General features: G+C 45.1%; 1 protein-coding gene across 1 annotated transcript; it reads right to left on the bottom strand.

Moving 5' to 3' along the window:
* Nucleotides 1-7,660: 7,660 nt before the first annotated feature.
* On the bottom strand, nucleotides 7,661-20,371 carry LOC125333972. The gene is made up of 5 exons (XM_048320305.1): nucleotides 20,054-20,371; nucleotides 18,446-18,587; nucleotides 9,227-9,286; nucleotides 8,709-8,941; nucleotides 7,661-8,474 (listed from the first exon to the last, which is right to left on the bottom strand). The coding sequence occupies exons 1-5, from the start codon at nucleotides 20,197-20,199 to the stop codon at nucleotides 8,387-8,389; spliced, it is 669 nt and encodes a 222-aa protein (XP_048176262.1). The 5' UTR covers nucleotides 20,200-20,371; the 3' UTR covers nucleotides 7,661-8,386.
* Nucleotides 20,372-27,800: the final 7,429 nt, after the last annotated feature.

Here is a 27,800-nt window from a genome sequence, read left to right as displayed (position 1 = left end):
CAATTCCCTGACTTGCACATTGTCAATCAGGTAGAAATCCAAATGTTCACCCACTCTCTAAACCATTTTATGTCTCTGACTCCATTAGGAGCACATGACACATCTTGTGGATCATGTGGAATAAAATCAGATATTCTTTCCTTTTCACTCTGATGGAAAAGAAAGCACCCCACGATTCTCAACTGTATAATCGTTTCCTATAAAATAAATTACTTTATCTGTCTTAATACTGTCACACTTCTGTTCTCCAGTGATCTACTTCTTCCATCTGTGTGCATAACTGTAATCTTCTCTACACCTACTCTATGTATGCTCAAGTGTCAAAATCCAGCCTCAATCATTCCTGTCATCAGTCTCTTGTTCCTGGTGGGATAGTGGGTAAGACATTACTGCTCCTCAGGCTTCTTTGGGAGATTTCTGGGCTCACTTGGCAGAGTTTACATGAGCTATCAGAAATATGGTGTGACAGAGCTTTGCTTTGCTTTTTGTCACTTGAAATTTTCCACTTATGGAACAACAGGGTATTTTCATTGCTGTGTGTGTCTTGTTTCCATCATGACTGATGCTGCAGCGAAGAATAACTTCAGGAGATATCCACATTACCCTAATCCTGTGAAAGTTGACTTGCTGTTTCTTATTGAGTAATTCTAAGTGACTCATCCTTTGTTCTCTGATACAATTTTTTTCACTCGTTTGCAGAATATTGTTCAGACAATTGAGCTTACTTACCCAAATCACCATCTTTTCTGGTGAGGCAGCGCAATCACTTTCCTCTTTCACAAAGCCCTTGTGAGGGAATGAGGTGACCCATAAGTTACCACCATCTTGTTTGCCTTAAAATACAGATTATACTCGGCTAAACGAAACAACTGCAGGAAAAAAGAAACCCTTTGGAAGCTGTTTGGAAGCTGTCGTAGTTTGACGTGACAACGTGCCTCTCCCACTGAGCCATGACCTACTTTGCTCACAAAATGCTCTCATTACCTTCCCCCAAACACGAGGCTGCGGGAGCCTCAGGAATTCTGCACCTCGGGATCCGAAGTGTCAGTCACCAACAGTCCTGCAATGGTGAATTTCCTTGTGAATCAGTGTGTCAGGGGCCGTGCTGCTTATCTCATGTAAATAAAATAACCCCTCTTCTCCTGCTGTTTGTATCATTTCCTGTCTCTGCTCCAGATTCCAGGCTGCCCTCAGCATCCACTCTTCAAACTCACAGCTGGATAAATTTTGCCATCTCATGAAAGATTTTGATACTTTTTGGACTGATTTATTTATCAGCCTGATTAAAATGTTTTGCTCTAGTAGTTCAAAATTTTCCTTTTTTTTTTTTTCCCCTCCTCCTTTTCCTCTTTCATTATTGGAAAGGAATCCTTTCTCTTTACCCAGTCTATTGTGTGCATCAAAACTTGGTAGGATGCCTGCTCATGGAGAAACAAGAGGCAAGAGTTTAAGCATCAACAGCTGTAGGAATGACCTACAACACATGGGACATTTGGTAATTATCCAGTCTGTATTATGTAAGACATAAAATCATGTAGTTCTGCTAAAACTTGAAAGTGGAGAGAAGGAAAATGATGGCAAATGACTGATTGCAAAGATAAAGATTCTTAACTGTACATTCATATTGTTTGGATCTAAAAAAAAAATGCCTAAAGTTTGCTTGTTGAATTCAAGTTTGTCACAGAGCAAAGGCTCGGCTTTGAAGGATGTTTATTGATAAAAGAAGAGATGTTTGAATCATAAATATCCACAGCTGAGAATGATTTACAAATGTATGACTGCAGGGACTGGCTGTAAAAGAAAGTTTATGCTGGGATTTTTCTGCTCCAGTTGGAGTAGGGAAAATCTCTGATGCATGTCAGAAGACAGAAGGGTAAGCTGTGGACTTTCAAAACCCTCCCACCCCCAGTGCGTGGTATTTGATGTCCAAATGAGGCAGGCATTTATACTTCCAGAGGGTGAAGTCATCAGAGCAGAACCAACTTACAGCAGGGGGAACTGTGAAGTTATGTGCTGAATAGATCTCAGTAACGAAAAATTAAGTCAGTCTGTCCTGCCAATTATGGATGTTGAGTTGGACACTACAGGGAAAGACTGTGTTGGAAAGGCTATCCACTCCTGTGATTTCTACAGGGAATTTTCCCCCCCACACACATTATTCAATGTTATTGAGCCTAGTAACATACTGGAAAACCAGCTCACACGCAGAGTGTTTAGGGACCCAAAATGAATTTACAAACTCTCTCCAGGAACTGGTCCAGTATGTAATTTCCTCCCTGACACTGGAACTTCAAGTAACATTAAGGAGTCTCACTGCATATTTATCAGCTTGAAATTTGGATACCACCATAATGTTGGGAAGTAGAACTGGTTTATAATAATATATACCATTATTTTTGAAAATATGTTTCTTTGTAATTAAGATGTGTGCAGAAGTGGCAGAGCGAAGGCCATGGTATTTAGAGGTCCTGTGTTTGACACTACAGCCCAAATGATGAGTCCTGGAAATTCTGTTCCAGTAAGAAACACCTTCCATGTTTTTAATGCTCAGAAGTTGCCATTTGCAGTAGTTCTCAAACTCTTCACTTATTACTTACAAATTCATTTTGTATTGTGTTTTGCCTGCTTATGGTATTGCTTTACTTGGATTTACAGAGCCCACCCGTGCATATAGAAAGAAGCTGTTTGTGCTGTATCTTGCAGGAATAAATGCTGTAATCTGTGTATTTGGGTTAATACATCTTTTATTATTCACAATTCCAGACATTCTCCTGGTGAAGCTCAGCAGCTGTGCTTTCTGAAAGCAATGACTGAATCAAGGATGAAAATTGTCCTCTGAGTTAATGAGAAACACACACAGCCCAGCACTGCCCTTCCTCAAGAAACTCCCAAAGAGCTGTTGAACCGTGGCTGTGCTGTCCCCCTACCCTGTGCCACACACTGTTTTGAGAGAACTTTATAGGAAATAAGTGGCATAGAAAATAACTCCTCTCTGAGCTTGTAGGGGCCTCAGCAACTTCCATGGCAGCAGAGCCAAGGTGATGTCCTGTGCTGTTCTTACCAGCTGGCTGAGGTAAAAAATCATATCTGCTGTGATATGCAAAAATAAAAGAAGGGGAGGACTCTGGTTTATAGCTGAAACCACAGTCTGCCACTGGAGGACATTTATCAGAAGTGGCTCAGACTCTGCTTGCCCTCCTCATTTTGAGTTGTCCCTTACTCTGGAGTGCATTGATTTCATCAGGGCTACTTGCACTCTTAAGTACAAACAGTTTGAAGTGAGGGTAAGAGAACTGTACCCTAATCCCCACACTGTATTTCAGACCTCTTTGTCTACCCACTAAAATTTTTATGCCACCAGAGTGTAAAAAAATGATTTGCATCAAAAATCTTCATCTTAGATAAAAGATTTGAGTAGCTGTTTAAAAAAAATAAGTGACACTACCTCTCAAAATGCTGCAGATTCACCTTTCAGATATGCAATTTTCGTTCTATTGAATTTTTTGACATATGGTTATGTAAAACATCTAATAGCAAACTCCATCCGTTTACACCTTCCAGAAGGCAGCGACTTCAGGAGTTAATGTGGGATTATTTTTAGCATGTATTCAAGTTTATTCATGCTGAAAGGTAGTACTTATCTTTTGTAATTTTAGAGTAGTTATTTGAATAAAAACATGAGTATAGTTCTATTTTAACTGTCATGTGACATCTGGGAACTGGTTCAAACCTCCCTCTCTTGGAGAGGTGGAAATCTCAGCAGTTTTTCTTTCCAGCATCTCAGTGGTACACACAATACCTGTGTATGTGTTGAGACCTATGTCTGTAAATAATATGAGTAACAAAATATGAGTAATCTTCTATACACTGAGAGAACATTATACCAGAAACAATGAAAGCACCCATCGACCAGAGAAAGTGCAATTTTCAGTGTTCTTTGTAAGAAAAGCTTGTTGAAGTTAAATTACCCCTTTGAATACAAATTCCATGTTAAACTGTCACTAGAGACACTGTTAGATAAAAATGTGTGGCTGAGTATTTTCCCTCGAGCTGGGTAAATATTTCTGTTAGCCAGCTAAGTGAGCCCTTTTTCAAGTTCAGAGATGGTCTGTGCAGAGGTTGCAAGTTTTTCAGGTTTTGGGGTCACTCTTTATATAAATCTTATACTGTTTCTACTCTCCAATGGAATAGTGAAAAACAAGGGGTCTGCAAATTCAGTGTGTAATTTTGGTGGAAGGAGTTGAACTGTTTGTCTGAGAGGACACACAGGGATTTGGCTGGGGCAGGCTGATGCAAAGGCAACAGCAGGAGGTCAGCAAAATTTTGCAAAGTTTTATTTGTTCCAAGTTTGATTTACAGGAAGGGGAATATAAACCTCTTACTTAGAGACGACTGTGGGTCCAACAGTGGGAAAAGCTTTGCAATAAAAATAATAATTAAGTCACAATGATAATGAGGCTGTAGTTACTCAATGCCAAGTGATCTCTTTGCCTTTGCAGGCAATTCGTGATTGTACATTTTGATATTCGAGATAATCTGGGTTGCTCCTGCCTTGGAGCCTGCATTGATAGGTCTGTGCTTTATCATCCTGCAGAAGAAAATATACCAATATTCACAGAATAATGCCTTTCACAGTCTCTTTCACAAGGAAACAGGCCATAAAAGTATTAGTGACACTGGGTCTGTTGACAGTGATGTTTGAAGAGGCATTTTACAATGTAGTTCTTCTCCTGATCTGTATTTCTATTCAGTGCATTTTGAAAGCATTTTCCAGCTCTGAGTCTCAGTGAACCAGCCCTGAATATGCCACTTCCCTTGATGACAAACTCTGAACCCTCAGGCAGTGTTTGGGAGTTGATGTCACGTAGAGCAGGTTCATGGCAGTGCTTCATGATGTGACCAAGTCACAGGAATAAGAGAGTGTGCTCGACTTTCCCCTAACAGCAGCAGAGAAGTACAACAGACCCATTACTGTGGGACCCCACTGTTTTCTTAGACCATGAGCTGTGTGTGGGGTTGGGGCAGGCCCAGCAGAACTGTGCTCTGACAGGGGAGGTTGGACCCCAGCTCTGCCCAGCTCTTTCCCAAGGGCTGTACCCACCTCCCGCTGGGATCCCAGCCCCCACATGTGCCTTGAGATCTTCTCAGCATCTGGTCTGACCCCCCACAGATGGGCAGAGTGTGTGCCTCCTTCAGCTCCCATAAAACTTGAAACAGCCCTTAATTTCAGCTGGTTGAACCCCCTGCTGGCTGCAGCTTTGGTGGTAGGGTGGAGAAGAGATCATAATTTCGTTCCTGTGTGCTGCTAATTTTCACACCAAGTGTGTGTATCTTCTCCTAATCCTTTGCCTGAATGGAACATTTCTATCACTTGTTATTGCAACTGATTCCAGAAGACTGTAAAGAGGTCCCGAGCTGAGTGATCTATTGTAATTCACTGAGAAAAGACTCAGCAACCTACATGGATACAAAAAGAACTGAAGTAAATCCCCTTTGTCTCAGTTACAGGCCTCTTCTCTTGAGTTTGGAATTCCTTAGTGAGAAGAAGCTCCAGGAGATGTTCCCTCTCTCTTAGCACTGCTGCTGCATAAGAAATAAACTTCAGTAAAAGAGTTATTTAAATGAAGGAACCGTTTTGCATGGATCCCGTCAGCTTTGTTACCATTTTGATCAAACTGGTCTAGTGGAAGGTGTCCCTGCCCATGACAGGGGATTGGAACAGGATGATCTTTAAGATCCCTTCCAACCCAAACCATTCTATGATTCTGTGTTCTTTAACACTCCTCTGACCTGCATCTCATTTGGAGAGTGGCCACTTGGGCAGGTTGTTCATGGGAGTGTCAGTATTCAGCCCTCCAAGTTTGGCAGGGATGTGATTTGCCAAGGAGCCTTGGGCAAACAGAAGAAACACCTCTGTGCCCCGCTGTCTCATCCCTGCTGCCAAGTCAGGACAAGTACTCCCCTGGCTATGGAGAGAAATCAGACCGTATTTCTTCGCCTGCTTTGGAAACACTAGTACAAAAAGATTGTGGAGTCTAGTAATTCCTTGATGTGAGAAACAGTTGTTTTGTGTTGTGTCTGTCTTCCTTGGGAAGGTGTCAGTGCCATTACTCCTGCCCCTTCAGTGTCCAAAAATGCCCTTTCATCCTCAGACTGAAAGCATAAACAAGAGGGTCTGTCACTGGTCCACCCTCACCCCAGTGGCTTGGATAAACCAAGAGCCAGAGAAACATCCCAGTTTTTTGAAGAGCTGCACTTTTGATTCCTCCTTGATGGCATCTCTTCTCCTCTTCAGCCACCCCTCCCCAGCACCCACCTGTGCCTTGCTGAGAGCCCAGCAGCCCTGCTGGACCCGCCAGGGCTGCCACTTGATCCCAGCAGGAACAGCAGAGCTCACCAACAGCCAGAGCATTATTTCTTTACCCCTGAGCCTTCCTCATCTTGTTAATCCATTCACTGCATTAGTAATTGATTAATTGAGGCAATCTCCTTTCTTCTCTTTCCACCTGCATCCTTCTTTTCCCTCAAGGGCTGCATCACTGCTCTTGCATCACTACTCACAGAAGCTGCTCTGCTCCTACTGCTGGTCTCTCTGTTCAGTTTTTCTGCATTTCTGAAGCAGAGTTTTGAGTGGAATTGCCTAAATCTGGAGAAACACCCCCACGAATCAGACTCATTAGTTCCCTGATGTTTTATTCTTTTGTTTGACTTCTCTTTAAATATATTTGGTGGGAAGTGACATTGACAGATCCAAAAAGCCAGTATTGACATGTCCCCAGGTGAAGCCCTGCTGCAGCATGTGGCTTACACACACACTGGGCTCTGTCAACCCCTCCACTCCTTCCTGCTGACACTTTTAAGACTGTCAGTAGTGAAAGCAAGGCAGGAGCTTGCTCCTGACCCTGCTACAAAAGTCTTAATACAAAAATTCCTCCTGGGTGGGCTCCAAGCACACGGCGATTGGCAGGAGCTGCTGGCAGCAGGTGGATGGCAGTCTCTTCTGGGGACCTGTGTTACACATTGCTTTGGGTTTTAGCTGCAAGCAAGCAAGAGAACAGCCCAACATCTGCTTTGGCAGGGAAAACGGTAGGAAGCTCCTGGCAGTGCCAGGATGTTTCTAAATTGATTCTTACTCCCTCTGCCTTCTTGTGTGAAATAAATTGGTATATTTTGTTTGTGAATTAACATAAGGTGGCTTTAGAGATACAAAAGGTCTTTGCCAGGCTTAATCCGTTTACAGCTTGTGAGAAAATTATTTAATTAGTGGGAAATATTTATACTAAGGCTTTAGCCAGGATCTTATTCCAAGCTATGTGGCAGCCCTGGAGAGCCCAGAGTGAGCTGGTACAGGATGAAGGGCCATGATGGGTGATGGCTCAGATCCTTCCTTGGACATTTTCACTCCAAATGAGACCTGGTGTCTGGTATGCCTGACATAGCTCCATATTTCAAAGGTCAAGGTGAAAAGTGATTTTTATCCATCTTTATGGCAGTGTCTGTCCTGCCCTGCAGGAATGACCCGTGAGGCCAGGCTGAGGGCCAGACTGCCTGTGTTGGCTTGTCCAAGGATGGGCAGAGCTGCTCAAGGGATGGCCCTGGCTGGAAGGAACGGGGGCTCTGTGGTTTGGACTGGCCTCAGTGGATCCCAGTCCAGTTTCCCAGGGGCCCTCGGAGCCTGGGCCATACTGGGACATGGAGTGGGCTGGTCCCAGTGCCCTGGGACACCCCAGCTCCATCCCCTCCAGCCTCTTGGCAAGACGGAACACAGCAGGATGTGGTAGGAGAGACCCAAAAGCAGCAAAGCAGATCTGCAGTGATCTTGCAGGTAGTGTCCTTTCTTATGTCTACAAAAGTTTTAGGGAAAATAGAGCTGTTTTCTTTATTCACTTGCTTCTTTGGTAAACTAAAAAAAAGGAGGAAAAAAACTAGCTCTTGTTTTTTTTAATCTCTGTATCTGGCTTTATTTATACAATCCATCAAGAGGCATCTCATGAACAACATTATTTAAGCTGAAATAGAAGACTCACTATTAGTCTTAAAAATTCATAAAATAAACAGGTTTTGACATTTAATTTGTTGTAGCCAGTGAAAGAATAAATCACCGAGCAAACATTATGCAGAAAATATTTAAGCAAAGAAGAAATCAGTATTCTTTATATGGGAACTTAAACCAGAACCATGTATTTTGCGTGTTCTGTTTATTTTTGTGTTGGGTAAGATGAAGTGTGCAGTTTGCATTGTTTGCTTAGGGAATAATTTAAGCATGGCTAAGAATGGAGCATCTGTCGAACAACTCTTGGTCAGTAAACAGTATAAGATATTTTTTATTAAACATAGCCCAGCCCTCCCCCTTTCCAGGGATGGATGAGAACAGCAGGCACATGAATTATCTCCAGCAGAAGGACCAGGCTGAGCAGTGGAGGAAGAAATGGCTGCTTTGTTTCAGAGCTATGCAGGCATCGAAATGATTTGCACTGTGAAGAAAAGAAATGAGGGGTAGAGCCAACACAGCTGGGCTCCAGAAAAAGTAATGAATGTCAAATAAGTGAATGCCTGAGGTACCATCCTCCAAAAGAAAGCAAAAGTGAGATTGTGCTGCTGGATGATAGGTTTTCCATTCGTTTACCCAGGCTCATCATTTCACTGAGTTGATTTTGTTACAAAAAGGACAATCATGTCTCGTTTAGAGATCTGCTGTGCACCACTACCTGCTGAAATCCATGAATGGCCAATGCAGACAGAGACCCTGCAGAACAAGATATTCCTCAGGGGGAAACACATGGACAAAACCCAGGCGTGGTATCAAAGGGCAGTTTGAGGCTGTTGGGACTTCACCCTCTTCATCAGACAGTGCTTGGAACGGCCTGACTCCAGTGCTGCCTCCTCCTGCCCTGGCCTCCTGCACTGGCTCTTGTGCCAGAAAACACCCTGGCCTCAGTATCTGTGATAAAACAAACATCGTGGTTATGATTTTAAAGGCATCTTCTTTAAAATTTACAAACTGTTAAGAAATTCTGTTATAAAAAACAGGTGAGGATGGAGGTAAACACACTGCTCTGATTATTTACTTCTGTTTAAATTTCAATAGCTTTTAAAAATGTTAATAATGAAAACCACACTCATATAAGTGTTATTCAAAGGAGCACATGGCATAAAACATGGAATTTTGCCTATCTTTCCCTGTTTTGCTTTCCCATCCCTCCATTTATTCAGCTGCATCTCTCACCTTCTTCTGACCTGCAGAGATGAGCTCCCAGGGTGAGCTGGGGCTCCTGGCTTTGCTGCCCTGCAAATAATGAGAAGACAGAGTTAAAAGGTGTTTCCACACAGAGCAGAGCTATTTTGATTATTTCTAACAAAGCATGTGAGACTTCCAAGTTCAGGTACAAATTAATTAATACGTTCTGCATTTGATCTAATGGGAGCTGTGGTACAAACAAGAGAGATGAGGCTGGGACTGAGCAGCCTGTGCTGGGACCCCAGTATGGAACAGCAGATGCTGGAGCTTGTGCTGAGAGATTGGATTCAATTTGCTCTTCTGCATCAAGTGCTATAAAATTGGGAGTGGGGTGAGCCAGATCAAAGCAAAGAGGTGGCAGATGGGATGAGGCTAAGATGATTAATAGAAATATACCAAGCAGCCTTGTATTAGCTCCTGCTGCGTGTTTGTGTGATATGTGTGAAATATTGTCTCCTGAAATGTGTGATTGTGAGGATCATCTCTGCTTTAGGGGTAAATCTGCTTCCCTGTGGTAGCAGTCCCATTTTGGCCTTCAGAAGCACTTGACTGTCCACACTGCTTACCAAGCTGGGAAGTGAAACAGGAAGAGAGAGGAAAAGAAAGGAAAAGAAGAAAAGGTTACACAGGAACAGAGTCTCCAATTCCCTGAAGCAGGCTGAAAAAGAGGGACAAGAAATGAGGAGCTGCAGCAGGAAAGCATTAAATAGAGAATCAGACAGGCATAATGATAGAGACAAACTTTTAGATCAGTAGGAAACTGTGAAGACAAGTCAGTTCAATAAAAAATCTGCCAACAGGGAACCACAGGGAGAGTATCCACTAAATGACATCATTTACCACTCTGCTTGTTATCACTCATTATGCTGTAGATCCTATTATGTGCTGCTTAATGGGAATCTGGCCCCTGCTGTGTCAGGCACAACACACAAAAAGAGGGGAAAAAATAATTTCTTGCCCCAAGGAGTTCATGGTGGAGAGTAAGGAGTATTTCTATGAAAGGTTGCATTATCAGTGCAGTGCTGGAGGTTCTGGAAGACAGTGACTGGTGGACAGTGTTTTTCTCAGAGTTCAGAGTTTTATAACAAAAGCAAATTATATAAATGTAAAGTAGAAATTACAGTTGGCTGAGTGCACTACAAGAAAACCTTGGAGGTATGGCGTTTCATTTTGTTGAAGGGAAATGATTCATTTTAGTGGCATAAGGATGCTGGAGATTTCATTAAATCTTAGAAGGCTACAATTTTCACTGTTCTAACTCCTGTGGGATTTGGGCTTTCATCTGGGACTCGACAATCCTTGGTAACAGCTCTTGCTTTGATGTTGGTTGCTGCTTCTAATAAAGAACCCAAAAGTTCAGCAAGTGATAAGTGCCAGCAAAGAGAAGAATTCAGGCAAAGTCTTGTAATCCAAAGTGATCTCTTTTTAAACAGCTCCAGGAAGTCTTTATAGCACCATGGCAGCCTGAGTATAAGGGAGGAGCAGGAGTGAGCAAGAAGGATTGGCCAGGAGGAGGCTGTAGTCAGCCCAGCCCAGCAGTACCCACAGGTTGGCTGAATTTAGGATAAATAAGAAACTTGACTTGCCCTTGGTAGGGGGGAGCTTGAAGGTATGCTGTTGGTTTTAAGCAAAAATTGTTTGGCTTTCTTTTGGCAGGGAGCATAATTTTCAGTTATTAGAGGTGTATTTGGTGATAGCTGGGAATTTGGTGTGATATTTGGTGTGAATTTGTGAAGGAATGATTGCTGGCAGATGGCTTGTAGCTACAGAAGGACACATCCCAAGCCTGAGGTGTCCTTAACTACCCCAAATGAAAAAATTATCCTGAGACCCAAGAGAAAGGAGCTTTTTTTCTAAATTCATCTACTGTGGTAAGTGGGGTTGGGTGTTCTTTGCAAGAATGGCAGGGTAAGAGATAATGTTCAACAAATTTCGGGTATAAATTAAACTCCACAAAGCCTCACCAGGCTTCTCCATATGTAAATGTATGTTTAATTCATACATTTAATTGAACAAATTCAGGAATGTCTAACAGCACAGGACTAGGCCACCCTGGACTCTGCTACAAACTCCTGAAAGAAAATCCAAGCCTTAGGCTTTGCCATTTGCATGTTAAAATGTATGCTGGAGTCAACCACTGAATGGGTGTGAAAAGGGTGTAAATATTTCAGAGCAAAGGACTTCCATGGGAAATTCATGTCAGCACCCTCGGGCCTAGCCAGAAGAAAACACCTGCTCAGGAGACAGAGGCTGAGGCCAGACTAAGCCCCAGTGCTTAGCTCAGTCACAGGGACGTAGCTCTGACTCAGTTTCTTCAATTTAGGGTTAATTGGATTTATTTTGAAGAACACGCCTTATTCCACAGAACTTACCATATTTCATTTATTTCCACAAGTCCCCATCAGCTGCAGAAATTTCCTCCTTTGTTTCACTGCATTTGACAATAGAAGAGAATTTTCCTCTCAACTGGCAGATTAACCATTATAGTTAGTGAAAAACACTGTCCAACAGGGTTAAGTCATCCCACTTAGATGGCTTTGACTTTGCCATGTCAATTACTCATTTCCATTAAATTCAAAATATGTTTTATGCTGATAAAGCTTCTTAAAGCATTTTCTCTAAAGCTGTATTAAAGAAAGTGATGCTTACATAAGTCCTTTGGAATACCTAATGTGCTGTGACTTTTGCTATAAATATGTGCCAGTTCATTATTTTCACTAAAGTTCACAAGTGAGTAGGTATTGATTACTTTACAATTAAAAGGGAAAAATCTTGGATAATTGCACATGGTCTGGATAAGCTTGCAAAGCAATCTGCTGCCTTCAGTCTGGCCATGTGGGTGATTATTTTCCTAGATTTTCTACCTTCTGTTTCCTCCTGGGTTTTCATATTTTTATGCTGGACAGTAATTTGCTGCCTGTTAAAGGCGCTTTACTGATAGGATTCAACTAGAAAACTCTCTCCCCCAAGTCCAAATAGGTTTTTCACACCAGGGAAGAACCTTAAAAAAAACGAGGATGGGAAGAGCTTTAGAAAAAATGTGAAGATAGGGTGGTGAGGGAATGTGAATCCTGGCAGCTGGCTGTGGGTAGAGCCGCCTAATCAAAGGGAGGGTAGAGCAAATCCCTCCTCTATGGGATAGACAGGATTTAATGGATCTATCTGCACAATGGAGCAGCATCTCACACAATTTGCCCAAATTGGTCCTTGTTTGTCTCTGACTTCTACCTTAAAGCTCCTGTGGCCTCAGGGTGATGGGTTCCTGGTCCAGCACCCACAGCGGGCTGAGAGTCACTTTGGGATGTTTGTCCACACTGTTACACACAATTTAATTAGCCTGTCTGCCAGTTGATTGCCTGCTCCTCTCACTAACAGGCCCAATAAAGCAAGTGAAGGGCTGTCAGTCTGGTGTGTTTTAGGCACCTTGGAGCAAAAGCAGCGTGCCTGGCTGCTGATGAAACTGCTGTCAGCTGAAGGACATTGTGCACAGTGCTCTGGGGACGAGCCATCAGCTCTGGGGCACTTTGGTTTGCTGCTTTGCTTTTCCCTGTCATTTTCTCACACAGAAATAATTTCCAAGGTCTTGTGTTCTATTATAAAAGTCTATAAAATCATCTTTCTCTGACAAAAATAATTCAACACTGTCCACAGTCTTCTCACCTCTTCCATGGTTCAGGAGATTCACAGCCATGCTGGATGTGACCTCCAGTTAATCCTGAAATTTCAGAGTGTAACATGTCCTTTATTTCTGAATATCAGAAAGGAATTTGCTAATTAGGGGGAAACCAAGGTCTCTCACATGGGGAACATTCTGAGAAATCAGAAGTGTCATTCTTCTGTGACAAATGACACTTAACAATGATAAAATAACACTTCATAGCAGCAGAGGTTATTTGCTGCTGATATTGCAGAAGTCAGAAACTTTGAAGGACTTGAAAAACTTCATCTGTGCTTCCAGCTTCATAAGACAGAAATAGAGAAAAGTAAAACATGATTCCTTACTTAAAATAAGAGAGGGGGTAGGAACAGAAGGAAGATGACTCTCCTACCTCCAAAGGGAAAGATGTCCAAAGACCCATCTGGAACGTCTGAAGGAGCAGGCAGAGCTCATACTGCCACGTTGCAGCTTTTTACACTAACTTCTATCACCACACCTTCCCTCCACTCTGAAATTACCTTCAGGTCACTGAGCCCAGTTTGCTGTGGGAACTGGGTTAGGCTGAACTGGGGGTTATTAATTTTAGGGGGCAGAAGGAGGACTTAAGGCAAATGCTTGTGGCACTGATAACTCCCATCCTGGTAATTCCCATCCTGGCTGTTTCACATTGGTTTCTCAGTGGAGGCAAGCCCTGAGGATGTGACTTTGATTATCTGAATCAGGCAGCTCCAGATTACCGTGATGTGGTGCTGACCTCATCTCACCTGGAGCGCTCGTGCTGAAAGGGTGATTAACCACGCAGCCATTAACCGAGCACAGCCGAGGGCAGCCGCGACCGGATCAGCTCCAGGGGCTTGGTGAAATCCTGCGAAATTGCCTGGTCTGGTTTGACACTGCACCAGAGCAGACTGGAACAGCAGCATCTGCTCTTGATGGATGAGCCCTAATTTATTTCCACTGCACGAGGTTTTGGTGACAAAGTTACCCTATAAATAATGTTTAAATTGTAATTTTGTTAAATACCCTTCTGCTGTAGGAAAAAAAGAAAAATTGTTGCCTTCTTTGATTATTCCAGATATTCAGTAACCCATCCTCATGTCCAATGCTGTCAGTTATTTTATACAATATGTCTGTATTTTTGTATAATGTGTGAATCTATGTGTACGTGTATTTATATATATATATATATATATATATATACACATATATGTATATGTATATAGATGTGTTATCAGGAGAAAGATAATTCATGGAGTGATGCTTGATCCACCTAAGATCTGCACAGGTCCATCAGAGCCATGGGCAGCCATCACAGCTGTACCTGCTGCAAGGTGACACATGGCACCATCCCCGTGGGACAGCGTGTGCCATCTTCAGGAATGTGTCATCACAGCATTTGCTTCTAAGAGGATTTCCTCTGGCTCACAAGAAATGAGGAGATGCTTTCTTCCTGACAAGCCATGGACAGGAAGTGACTGAAATCAGACATCAGAGACACCAGTGTGGGGAAGGGGAGGCACAGCCCCGGGTGTGTGTCCCAGTTTCCAGGGCAGGGTGGAAGCTCAGTGGCACTGTGATCCCTGTCTGAACCCTTTCCTAGAAAGCCTCAAATATGGTTCTGGTTTGCTGTGGAACAGAAGAAACATGGACAGATGACTTCCCATCCTGACTCCCTGATTTATTCTGATTCTCTTCACTGGGGCATGGGGCAAATTAAAAACTGGGGCTGCTGCTGACAGATCCAGTGGCATGTGCAGCACAGCGGCCGCTGTTTCCCAGCACTGTCTGTCATTTGTGTTCTCTCGGTGCTGGTGCTGGCTATGGCTTCATTAATAAGGAACTGACCTTTTCCGAGCAGCTTGTTAGCAGGAGAGGTTTCAGCTTGACAGCTTCTGGCTCCCAAACGTTACCTGGTGCCTGGCTGGGAGAAAGGCAAGCTGCAAACACAGCCTTGGAAAACCTCCTTCCCTGAGGGCATGTGGCAGAGCGGCTGCAAACTTTTCTCGGTTGATGCTTGAGCGTGATTGTTTCCCCTGCAAGCAGCTGGGACCTGACTGGTGTTTGGTTTAAAGGTTTAATTTTTAATAGAAATTTGGCACTTGATTTTGAGAACAGCTCACTCTAAAAAAACTGCATATATTTTAAAATAATTTTTCTACTATAGACCCTTGTTCTTTTTCTGTAGCCTTATTAGGGATGTGTCAGCCAGCAAAAGGCCGGCTGATGTCTCAGGTCCAGGCGTTTTGTCTTTAAAAAATGAGAAATATTAACATAAAACCGGGATGTAACAGGTGTGTAATTTAAACAAACTTTGGGGGAAACAAACGGGTATTTGTTTAAGTCTGTCTTCAACGCTTTAGCGGACAGCTTAGAAACTTTTCTGCCTGTGAGCAGGTTTGTTGGAGCATGATGTGAGCTTGCAGCAATCCTGCCAAAAGCAGCATTGCCTGTTTTACGAGTGGGTGTATTGCAAACACTGTCTGGAAAAACTGTTTCGAGGGGTGTCATTGAAGGTGTTTCAGCCAGGATGACACCTGGGGCAGCACGAGCAGGTTTAGTGACACAACCCGGCTCATCCTGGACGCATCCCAGCCATGGCCGCAAGGAACAGCCCAGCCCCCGCTGCCCAGGGGGGTTGGCCCCATTACCAGCGCTCACACAGCACCTCCCCACGTTCGGGCTCCGGCAGGATGGAAGATAAATCTCCGGGGGTCATCTCCCCTCAGGGATTTTGGCAGCTGCAGCACATGGCGCCTTGCAGTGAAGCAAGTCTGTCTGCTTTTCCCAGCTCAGGGCTGTGTCTCCTCTTGGGTCAGATTCAGTCAATGAATCCTGTTTCCCCATCCCCTCAGAGACAAACACGAAGGGCTGGATGGAGATTGCCTGAGGAACACCAGGAACTGGCAGCAGCAATTGCTCAGCATCTCCTCTAGAAGCCTTACCCACTGCTTGGAGGATGTGGAGATGCATGTGGCATGACAAAGGTCACCAGTGGGTATGTGACATGGGGATGGTAAAAGTGAGGCACTCCAGATACCTACCCACCCCTGGGAACTTACAATGGTGTGTTTATCCAGGCAGAGGGGGAAGGAGTGTGCTGATATTCACAGCCAATAACTCAATTCTCAGTGCAAAATATTATTTACGTATTTACCTCAAAAAATCCCCTTCCAAACAATCTAAAAACCTTCATAGGGGAACCAAGGAATTTATAAGGGCATGTAGTGATAGGACAATGGGGAGTGGCTTCAAACAGAAAGGGAATAGGTCTAGATTAGGTATTAAGAAGAAATTCTTGCTTGTGAAGATGATGAGGCCCTGGCACAGGTTGCCCAGAGAAACTGTGACTGCCCCGTCCCTGGAAGTGTTCAAGGCCAGTTTGGATGGGGCTCTGAGCAACCTGGGATAGTGGAAGGTGTCCCTGCCCATGGAATGAGCATGGAATGAGATGATCTTTCAGGTTCTTTCCAACCCAAACCCCTCTGTGATTCCACAATCCTGTGAAATAATCAAACTAAGAGAAGATGTTTGCAAAGGTCAAACAAGTGAGTTGTTCTGCCCTAGAGTCAGAGAAATTTCACTTGAGTCATAATTGATTTTTGTCCATGGAAGAAGTCTGAGACAGACCCTGACACAGACATTCTGTCTACCCAGACATCAGGGAAGGACTTCTTTCAGTCCCAGGGATGTGACTGCACAGGACTCAGGACTGAGGGCTTGAGCTCCCTGATTCGCTGCAGTTATCTAATGGGAAGACTAATGTGAAAGGTGAGAAGGGTTCTCAATTATCAATTTATGTAGCTTTAAACTGCATTCCTGCCTCTCTGGAGCACTGCTGCAATGAGACACTCACCGAGGAGCAAAGTGCAGAAGTCTTGGTTCAGCAGGTCCCATCACTGCCAGGTTAGAAGCCTGGAAAATCACAGGTTGCAGAAGCAGACTGCCTTAACCTTAACTACAGATGTGCTCCATAATTACAGTGCTGTTTATGTGCAGAGCCAAGTCTGCTGTGGGACACTGTTCTCAGCTGGAATTAATGAAAGAATCCAGCAGCCCCATTGACTGAGCAAATCAGGAGTCAGTTAAGTGCATTCTGTCAGCAGAAGGTGATTTTAATACTAGGCTGTGGTCTATCATTAATTAAAATAAACATCTATTATTTGGTTTTGAGATTTTTCCAAGAAGGAAAATACAGTTTGGAAAGGTTTTCAAAGCTGATTACTTTGCACAGCTAGGGCTGTGCTTGAGACAGGCACGAAGAGGATCTGGGAAAGGAAGACAAGGATCAGGAGGAACAAAAGGTGTTGAAATCAATGTCAGAAATTAGAGAAAGAACAGGCAGGGAGGGAACAGAAAAAGCAGCAGAATAAAACCAAAGAAGACAGATAAATGTGATTGATTGGGAGGGAGGGTGGCAAAAGACGGCTGAGTGACTGGTGGGGGTGACAGCATAGATATGAAGCTGGAGAGGTGGGTCTGGAGACATTGTCCCTGGGGTCTCTAAGGACAGGCTGGGGAAGCATTTGCCAGGCATGATGTTGGCGTGGTCATTGCTCTCTGAGGTGGAGGTGGATGAGAGGACCCCAGAGGTCTCCTCCAGCTCTGGTTGTCCTCAGGCATCCCATGGAACCCTGTGCCTGCCCATCCCCTCACCCAGAGGGACTGCAGGTGGAGGCTTTACCTGTCAGATCTTCTCCCAGGTCTCTTGCCAGCCCACACAGCAGGTAGCCAGATGCAAGAAAGGCTTGGAGACTCCTGCCTGGCCAACATCATCTCCATCCTGAGCACACACACAGAGCCCAGGGCCAGCTGCAGCACGTGCTGCTCTTGTCCTGCTGTGGTTAACCGGCAGCAGACACCAAGTAAGCACAGCTTTCCTCTGGGAGTGGGGTAGAAATTCCTGGTACCTCCATAAAACATGTCCACAAAACATCTGTGTGTGCAGGGGGTGTTAGGGGAGTGCTCCAACCCCAAACCCACATTCCTCAGAGGCTTCCTTCACTGAGCAGATGAGCTTTTGTGGTGGCTGCTTGTCCTGCAGGGACCTTGAGTCCTCTGTCCTGTGGCTACAGGAGAGGCAAGCCTGCACTTAGCCATAGTTTATGCTCTCTGTTTAGTTCCCAGCAGAACAGGGCGCTGTTATTTTATGGGAGGCGTGAGGCAGATCTAAGGGCAGAAGGAGGAAAATGTAATAGAGCTTCACACCGTCTCTGTAGACAAAAAAAAAAATAACAGCAACTCCCTAAAATCAGAGGTTTTTTTATTGCTTGATGCTACACCTATAGAAATCAGAGGAGAATCTACCATTGAAACCAGATTAAATGCTGATATTGTCATTTTGGGTTTTATATTGACCAATAATATGTTGACTGTCATTGAGAGTAGACAATATGCAGAGACTGCAAGGTCTGTAGGCAGAGAGAAATTTTTTTTAATTGATCTAGTGTTACTGGAAAGTTAGGAGGGCTTTTCACAATCCAAGTGCTTGTAAGTAGGAATAGCAGCCTTCAAAATGAAATAGGAATTGAGAACAGCTGTTAAGAGCTTACCTGGATGTCTGTCCCTCCCATGATAGGAGGGAAAGAAGCAGGTGTAGTACGGATCAGCAGTGAGAGCAGCATCTCCTCATCAAGGGCTCCATGTCTTGTGTGCTTTTCTGAAGGTGTCTCAGGCTCCTCTGCCTGCTGCTGCCTGGGAGAGACAGGCAAGGAGAGAAATGGGAAATTCAGGCTCAACCTCAGCCGCCTCTGGACAGTTGAGATAACGCAGAGGGGGATATTCCAGTTAATGGGATGGGCATGGGATGGTGCATTGCATGACTCAGTGGGCACAGGCTGCAGCCTGGACAGTTGCCTCCCCCCTGGAGCTGGGTACAAGGTGTCCTGAGAGAGTGCAGGGCTTGGGATGCTCAGATGCTTGGGATTCTGGAGATCCTGTAGCCAGGTGCAGATTTCAAGGACCCACAACCCCAAAACATCAGGATATTTCATGCCTTTCAACTTCCACCTGCTCGTTCTCATTCCTGAACCCCCATGGACCTTCATGTCCGGGGAATCCCATGTTGTGCATGCATCCATGTCACAACTGAGCACGTTTCCATCATTTTCCACTGCTGCAGAAAAGCCCTCAGGGATGCCTTGGGATTCCCGGGTGAGTATAGACACAGACGCAGCCTGAGCTGTGTGGCCCACATGCCATTTGATAAATTCTTAGATGAACTCCTTAATAGTATTTAACTCCCATGGGGTTTTTAGTCTTTAATGTTAAAGCTAATGGTCAACAGTAGCAAAGAGTTGCCACAATATCAAATGTGAGATCAGAGATGTGGCATTGCTTATGTGCTCTACACTAGTGACTACTTTCAGAGCATTTGCTCAGACATCCTGTTGATGGGGGAATGTTTTCCTTCTTCCTGTAACTATTTCACACTTTAGAGAAATCAAAACCTACTTTCCAAACAGCTACAGACACTGCCTGTTTTCAAGAAGGTATTTATGGAAAGATGCTCAGCACCTCCTACGTGGTTCTCTGCTCCCCTTGAGCAACAGCACCGTGCAGGATGAGGCCCCGTGTTGGTATCAATTCCTGAGTAAACTGCCTCTACAGAAATGGAGCATCTGTTTCTATTAGCAACAGCTGCTTCTGCGTGTAAGAGTGTGCTAGTGCATTTAAACACCTCATTATTAAATTGTGTTTGTTTGTGGGTTTGGGAAGTTTGGGGGCTAGATGGTGAGGAAGGGGCTGCTACAGGAGAGCAGGTTACTGTCAGTGGGGGAGATGGGAGAGCACAATTCCTACATTCACCTGCGCAAGAGCCAGGCATCCCTCCAAACCCCCTATAAAACCTCCTGTAAAACAGGGTGTTTTGTCAGCCAGGGATGTGCCTGATGGCCAGAGAGGAGCAGAGGTGAGTGTGGCTGAGCCCCGTGCCCAGGGCCTTGCTGTGTGTCCTGCTCCTCCCAGCCAGCCAGGACAGACGGACACGGCAGATAGCAAAGGGGTGAGGTAACATGGGAAAGAACTTGCGGGGCAGTTCTCGTTCAGAATAACAGGATGCTGCCAGCATGTTCCTGTAGCTATTCCCGGTAGGTACAGGGAGACGGAAATGCCTTTTGCCGTGATGACTAAAGCAGCACGAGAAGAGCCGTCGGCTTTACCTTTCCCTGTCACAAGTGCCGGGTTCAGCATCGGCGGGCGGGGTGGGATGGGACCGAAGCCAAGCTGCTCGTTCGCTCAGTGGGCTGGGGGATGAAGCCCAGCATCTGCTGCACCTTCCCGGTATCCGCACGTCTGCAGCCTGCATCCACAGCAGGAAAAGAAATAAACACTACGGAGAGGCTGGATGTGGGAGGGTGGGACGCTGCAAAGCAGGAGCAGCTTCAGCTAAGAGCAACTCCTGTTCACAATGCGACCAGCCCAGCTAAAGGAAAGGCTGGAGAGCAGCCACAAAGCAGCCGTGAAAGTTTTTTCCTATTTAGCTGCAGGGATTTTGTTGCACGTCTGAAGGAGACTTTTTCATTTCCTTTGGAAAATAGGCTGCAATCACCCAGAGAAATGGCGTGTGACAAGATTAGGGCAGGAATCGCCAGTGAGATGAGCATCCAAAGTGAGCCACAGGCTACATGAGCATGTTTCACTAAAGGTGTGAATATTTTGTTCTACTGCGCTAAAGCTTCTATCTATCGAAGTATCGGCATTTCCGCATCGAAGAAAACAAACCCATGAAACTCGGGGTGCACAAGGTGAAAATTACATTGAAGTTCCTCTCAGGCTCTGACTTCCTTTCATACAAGCTTTGTCCAAGTGGAACTTACCGTTTTCTGCCATGGAAACGCTAAATTCTTCTGACTCAAAAAGTTGTGCTGGAATGACTAAACAAATCAGACAGGCTTGTTTGGAAGGTTAATGCAAACCTTAAAAGCCAAGCTTATAGCAAATTCAGCTAGATGTATGAATCTTGCAAGCTGCCAATCCCTTGCACAGGATTTGTATTGGGCACTTTGGACACTCTCGGCGAGTCCCTCCCGGCTGACACCGCCTGCTCACTCCAGATTCACTGAGCAGGCAAACTTTTCTGTTCTTCTTGGGCTTTTGTCCTTCAGCTAGTTTCCCTGAGAAGGGGGAAGGGAAACACATTTACGTATTGCCATGGTTGCAAAACCTGGCATTCCAATGGTAAATCAGCTCCCTTTGTGTGTTATTGGGTCAGCTGTGATGAAATGAGGGGCAAAGAATGTGTCTAAGCCCTTCAGCTTTTGAATGTTCAATGAGAGAAGCATTTAAAGGGCACCAGCAGGTCGGCTGTGATCTTGCTGCAGCAGCTGCAGAAAACATCTCCACTTGATGCTCGCAACTCCTCAGCTGATAATAACCACTGTCACAGCCAAAGTTGACAAAAATTGCATAAAGGCTACTGTTTCTGCACGAAATCAGCTGGTTTATTTTAACAACCTTCATTGGTACAATTAGTGACCAACCCCTGTGAGCTGAGCTAGGATGGGGGGGTGGGAGGGGGAAGGTGTGCAGGCAGCGTCTGCATCTCCAGGTAACAGCAAACAGCCCGAGGGTTGGGGTGGAAGGAGGGCATGCATACAACTTCTTAAATGCCTCCAGGCAAGTTTCCTGGCACAACACGGATGCTTTTAATGTGTTTTAGTCATCTTTTAAAAACAGCACAATGGTGAATACCTGAAAAGAGCAGCACCTCTGCTGTTTGGGAAGCAGGTGGCAGCTGACTCCTGTGGGTTTCCTGGATCTCAGAGGTTTGCTCAGCAGACAGCTTAGGGAATACTTTCTAGTAGGGCTGCTGAAATACCTTGCTTTTGCATGATGTTAAAAAAAAAAAAAAAAAAGAAAAATAGGAAATGCTGCTGAGACTGCTCATTGCACCTCTCACTTACTCTGGCCTCGTTGCTGTTTAAAACTGAGTATTTGCTGGCTTTCTCCTCCAGTGCTAATCCTGTGCCTTATTGCTGCCAGTACGTGATTTTTATCAACCCTCTGATGGATACCGTTGATGCTCTGCCCAGTACAGCAGACGGTAGCCAGGAAAACACATTCCTGTGAGACCCTGCTCCAGAAAAATACATGCCGGGGCTGTACGAGTTCCCTGGGTCAGCAGTGGAGGTGCTGCCCTCTCTGCTGGCTGTCCACAACCTCCACTGAGGTTGGAAGACAGGGGTTCAGGCTGGGATCATTCCTCCCAGGTATCCATCTCTAATCACCCTCACCTTCCGCAGTAGGAAGGAACTAATGTTGAAACCTATTTGCCTGGAAATAAGCTTTTCCTGAGCAGGCTCATGATTGGCTTCCTAGGTGAATTCCTAAAAATGTGTTTATAATTATTTACCTAATTGCAAGTACTTTCACCAATGCTGTTGTTAGCGCTTACTGGGACTAAAGTAACCTCTGAAGTTACAGTAATGAAAATATAATGCTACATGAGAGCATGATAACACCACCAAAAGGACTGGTCTGAGTGGGAGTAACATCTCAAGATCCCAGCTGTGGGTGGGTAGTTAGGAGCTCTCAGTGCAAGGAGCTGCTCTAAAGTGTGGACAGGCAAGGGGCATGGGGAGAAGGGAGATGGTAGGGATGTAGAAAAGAGGAGAATGTAGGACACCAGGAGACGAGGACCCTTTTTTAGAAGCATTGTCAGGCTATAGGGGTTATGGGCACCAACAGAAAGAAATAATTTTTTTTTTCAATTGAAAAGTTTGGTTGGTTTGGTTTGGTTTGGATTTTTTGTTTGTTTTTTTTTAAAGTGACTGGGGCTCTGAATATGGCATCCTGGTTTTCATTGTCTTTTTCTTCTACAATGATGTGAGAATTGCAGGGTGGTCTTTATTGCTGAAAAAAGACAGTCTAGAATACAGAGCCCACAGAAGGGAGTTCTGTGGAGAAGGTACAAGGAACCTGTACTGAGTGTGTGCTGAGTATTCAGCATCACTGGTGCAGGGCACAGCCCTTTGCCGACGCCCCTCCCCCGCAGGTAAGACTGGAGGTTTATCCTCTGTGGGATGGATCCAGAGGGACCCCGCAAGGTGCAGAGGTGACATTACCCAGGCCATGAGGACACTTGGCCTCTGCCCGGGAGTACTTTTGTTTATAAATCAGTATCCACTTCCCAGGAAAATATTTTTGATGTTGACTTCAGACATCCTCTCTGGGAGACGGCCCAGCCTCCTGGCTTGCCCAAGAGACAATAGAAGGAAAACAAGCACAATAGGTGCATGTGCTAAACACTTTAATGAGCACTTCCACACCATTCTCCTGCATTTCCCCACATCCCCATGAGTCAATAAGCACCTCATGCAGCTTTCTAGATAGTGTGCAATAAACCGATGCAGCCACAGACCAGCCCGAACATCAGCTCTCATTCACTGAATAATTGATGGAGATGTGAACTGATGTTATGCCGTGTGTATTGTCTCAGTGACTATTCCCAGTAATCTCTGTGCCTGTGTAGGCCTCCTACAATGAGATTATGCTTAAAATATTTCAGATACAATTATACTCATTTGTGCAAGAGGGACTGAGACAATTTTTGCACATGCACAAATGCCCAGTTGATTGATCTGCACCTGCAAACAGAAAAGGGCCCTTGAATTTGTTGCCCTGTGGCTCTGGAGGATGTGTGTCTCTTGTTTTCTCTGGTTCATTTTGAATGGTAAGTTAATGATAGAGCACAAATCCCCAGTGATTATGCTCTGGTCTCCATTGTTACCCAACAGAATGTCCTCCTCCTGTGGCTCTTTGTGATGATGCTCTGTGATGCACAGAACAGTCAATAAGTGCTGTAAGTTCAGTATTAGAAACTCAGCATTTATAGTAGTTAGATGGGGCAATTTTATCTCCTGGAGACAGGGCTTTTAAATTATGACTAATACATGGTATCTGGGAGTCTTTCATCTCCAGCTCTCTCTCAGATATTTAGCCCAGATATACTTACATTACTCCCAAACCACTCAGCCTTTCTCTTCCAATGCACACAAGAGAAATTTTTATGATTTATGTAAATGGGAAATTATCAGGCTTCAGAAAGTTTATTTATTTTTTAATATTGTTTACATACAACCAGTAAGAGGATCTGGACTGAGGGATGTGGATAACCGAGCTTTGCAAAGAGAAAAGAGATGTGAGCAGAGAGGACTTAATTCTCATTCATTTAGACATAAATTAATAATAAATATGCTGGTTTGGGATGAAATTCTGCCTTCATGTCCACCAAGACCAGCTATTTTAATAAAGTTGGTTTGGCTCTGAGCTCTATGTTGGTTGCACCAGCTCAGGACCTGTTCTGATCATTCCTGCCTCTCTGCTGACTCTCTTTGAAAGTTTACCAACAGCTTTTCAATTATCTGAGCCTGTGAAAGCTCATATAAGTATCTGATTTCATTTAGTGTTTTTCCATCATGCTCTCGGCTACACTCAGTGCTCATTATCTTTGCACATTTAGTAGGTGTGTGACTACAAATATAACTTAGTGTGAGTATTCAGAATTGGGGACTGTTGGGAACTTTTCAATGAAATATCTTTGCAGAAGAAAAAGAGTTCTCAAACTGGCAGTGCAGCACTAAACCCAACTACTGTACTAGGAAAGGTGATTGCTCAGGGTATTGGAGAACGGGATCCATTTTTCATGCTGCCTTCAGTAAATGCTGTAACTCGACCTTTGCACATCTGGGTAGGTATCTGAATCAGCTGAACTTATTGGAACAATTTTATTATCGAAACAGGGATTTTAGCCTTAATCTCTCAGACTATACCCACACTAATATAATCAGCACCCCACTCCAGCAATATACTTTCTCCTCTCCTCTGAGTGTTTGTCTTCTTGCAAAGGCAACCCAAGACTGAGGCAAGAGTTCTTCTGCCCTCAGTGAGTGCATATCACTGAGGGAGTGATGTATGTGCACTCTCAGCCATGTCCCACAGCCTGCTGGCCCGGCCTTGTTCCTCCTGACACAGAGACCTTCCATTAATTTTGGTTGGGGAAAAAGAAAAAAACCCCACATTTTTAGGAAGTTCTTCATTTCATCCCTCTGCCAAATCAGACCTTTCTGAGTTCTTTTGATGGCCAGAAGACTTTGGCAGAATGTGGCTGTTCCTCACTGCCCTTTATAGCTTTAATCACTGTTTTCCCTTGTTGGGGTCTCCTCCCCCCACCGTGTAGCCCTGGGAGAGGGGCCCTGAGGGCACAGACACGGGGTTTCCCTGCCCCTGCTCAGCCTCGTTCCCATTGGTTGGTTTGTGTTCCCTGCGCGGGCAGAAGGACCCTTGGTCCCGTGACTGGGACAGTTCCTCGGCAGAGCTCCGGCCATGCGGCTGGAGAAATAAACATCTCTGAAACATCTAGCAAGAATCTGTCTGTCCATATATATTTCCTTTCACGGGACTCCTGTTTCGGTATATGCGTGTTGCAGTATCCCCACTGCAACATAATGGTGGAGAATTGAGAGCAGAACGATCCCCGATCCCTAAGCGACTGATTTGTGTGAGTAAACCCTGGAAACTTTGGATTCCTCTTCTTGGTTTTGCTTTGCTATTCCATATCTAAACTATGGAGGAACCGTGGGAAGACTCTTGGCTCTCAGAGCCGCATATGGACATTTATCTTAAACTTAAAATGATTCTTGAACAACGATTTGTAAATTTTAGCTTGATTCAAGCTCAAAAAGAACTGAAACACTTCCTGGCATGGTTGTTTAAGAACTTTTTCTATGTTTCTTGGGATTTAATTCTTACCAAGGGCTTTTGGAAAACCGTTTGGACACAGTTAATACTGGAGTCAAAATATATGCCGATGGAAGAATATTTTTGTGAATATTATTTAGTTACCGAGACTGTTGAGCAATGTCAGCTGTGTCCTGGCGAAGGGAAGCCTGGCGCAGGGACCGTGCGGCCCAGGCCACGTGCGCCGAGTGCTCTGCGAGCAGCAGCGAGGCAGTTCCCGCGCGCGGGCGGAGCCACGCGAGCCGCAGTGTCAGTGGCGGAGCGAGGCGTGGCGGGAGCAGCGGGACCCGGTGGTGCCCGCCCGGCCCCGTGCAGCGCGTGGTGGAGCGAGCCCTGTGAATGCCCGACCGAGAGGGGCGGCGTGCGGGTGGTGGCTGGCGGCGGTGGAACGGAGCCGCGCCGAACCGAAACACGCGCTGGAGCAGGGCGCGGGGGAGTCATCGCTCGGGGGCCCGGCCGAGACGTGGGTGCAGCGCCTGGCATCGGCAGCGAAGCTGCGACCAGAGGAGGCGACGCACGGAGAACTGAGCGGCGCGGCCCGGCCCGGCCCGCGCAGCCCCGAACGCGACCCCGGGAAGAGCGCGCAGGCACCAGCAGCCCCGACAATTCCAACACAGGAGCGACCGAAGGAGAGAGCAAAGACGCAGCGAGACAGAAAACAGCAGCCACTCGGAAAAAGGAAAAGATCATAGTAACTAAGACCTTAGGGATAGTAAAATGGTATAATGTTAAGCAAAATTATGGTTTTATAACAAGGTGTGACAACCAGCAAGACATATTCGTGCATAGAACTGCTATTAAAAAGAATAACCCTGAAAAATGCATCCCAAGCTTGGGAGATGGAGAGGTGGTGGAATTCAAAATTATACGAGGTAGAAAAGGGTTACAAGCATCGCAGGTCACTGGGCCTGATGGTGTTTCTGTGAAAGGCAGTATATATGCAAAAAATCGTAGTCATGTTAGACAATATCTCCATTGTAAACCCCCCCTACAGTCTCCCTTTCCTAATCCCACCTTTCCCTTTTACCCTATATCCTATTACCCCCAGTGTATTCCCAATCCGTTTTTTCACCCATGGTTTCCCTCACAAAACCATGCTTTTGCCAATTGTTTCCCCAAAAATCCCTTTCCAATGCCGAGTGGGGGATGAAAAGGGGGAGGGAAGAAGTTAAACCCTCTCCTGCCTCAGTTTCCCCACAAAGCATGCTCAGAGAGTTCTGTCTCCCTTCTGTCAGCCCTAAGATGTTCCACAGAATCTGTTTGGACATTTATAGACTCAGGAGAGTGGCTTGTTTTGTTTTGAAACTGTTCTTGTTATGTTTATCCAGTTGTTTTCATTCTCCTTTTATTAAAATAAAACGGGTGAGGTGTTGGGGTCCCTCCCCTGCCGTGCAGCCCTGGGAGAGGGGCCCTGAGGGCACAGACACGGGGTTTCCCTGCCCCTGCTCAGCCTCGTTCCCATTGGTTGGTTTGTGTTCCCTGCGCGGGCAGAAGGACCCTTGGTCCCGTGACTGGAACAGTTCCTCGGCAGAGCCCCGGCCATGCGGCTGGAGAAATAAACATCTCTGAAACATCTAGCAAGAATCTGTCTGTCCATATATATTTCCTTTCCACGGGACTCCTGGTTTGATATATGCATGTTGCAGTATCCCCACTGCAACATTCCCTGTTGTTCATATGATGAACTCCAAACCATAGCTTGGTTGGCAGCTCAGTATCTCTTTAAATCACTACTGGTTTCTCCTATGTCATTAATATTTTATTTATGTTGTATTAAATTTCGCATCAGTCTCCATGCCAACAGTTCATGCCAGCAGCAATGTCTGACAGAATAATTTAAATCCTCAGAGATATGAGCAATTTCTTTTTGAAAAGCATCACAAAGTTGGATTCATTTTGTCCTTGTTTTGCAGTGTCAAGAGTTAGGCCTGGACACAGAGGGGTTTGGGTTGGAAGGGACCTTAAAGCTCATCTCGTTCCAACCCCCTGCCATGGGCAGGGACACCTTCCACTACCCCAGGTTGCTCCAAGCCCCATCGAACCTGGCCTTGAACACTTCCAGGGACACTTCCAGGGACAGGGCAGCCACAGCTTCTCTGGGCAACCTGTGCCAGGGCCTCCCCACCCTCACAGGGAAGAATTTATTCGTAATATCCAATCTAAACCTGC

This window comes from Corvus hawaiiensis, chromosome 15, assembly GCF_020740725.1.
Source record: "Corvus hawaiiensis isolate bCorHaw1 chromosome 15, bCorHaw1.pri.cur, whole genome shotgun sequence".
Classification (NCBI taxonomy): Eukaryota; Metazoa; Chordata; class Aves; order Passeriformes; family Corvidae; genus Corvus; species Corvus hawaiiensis.
This window is presented reverse-complemented; position numbering and strand designations above follow the sequence as displayed.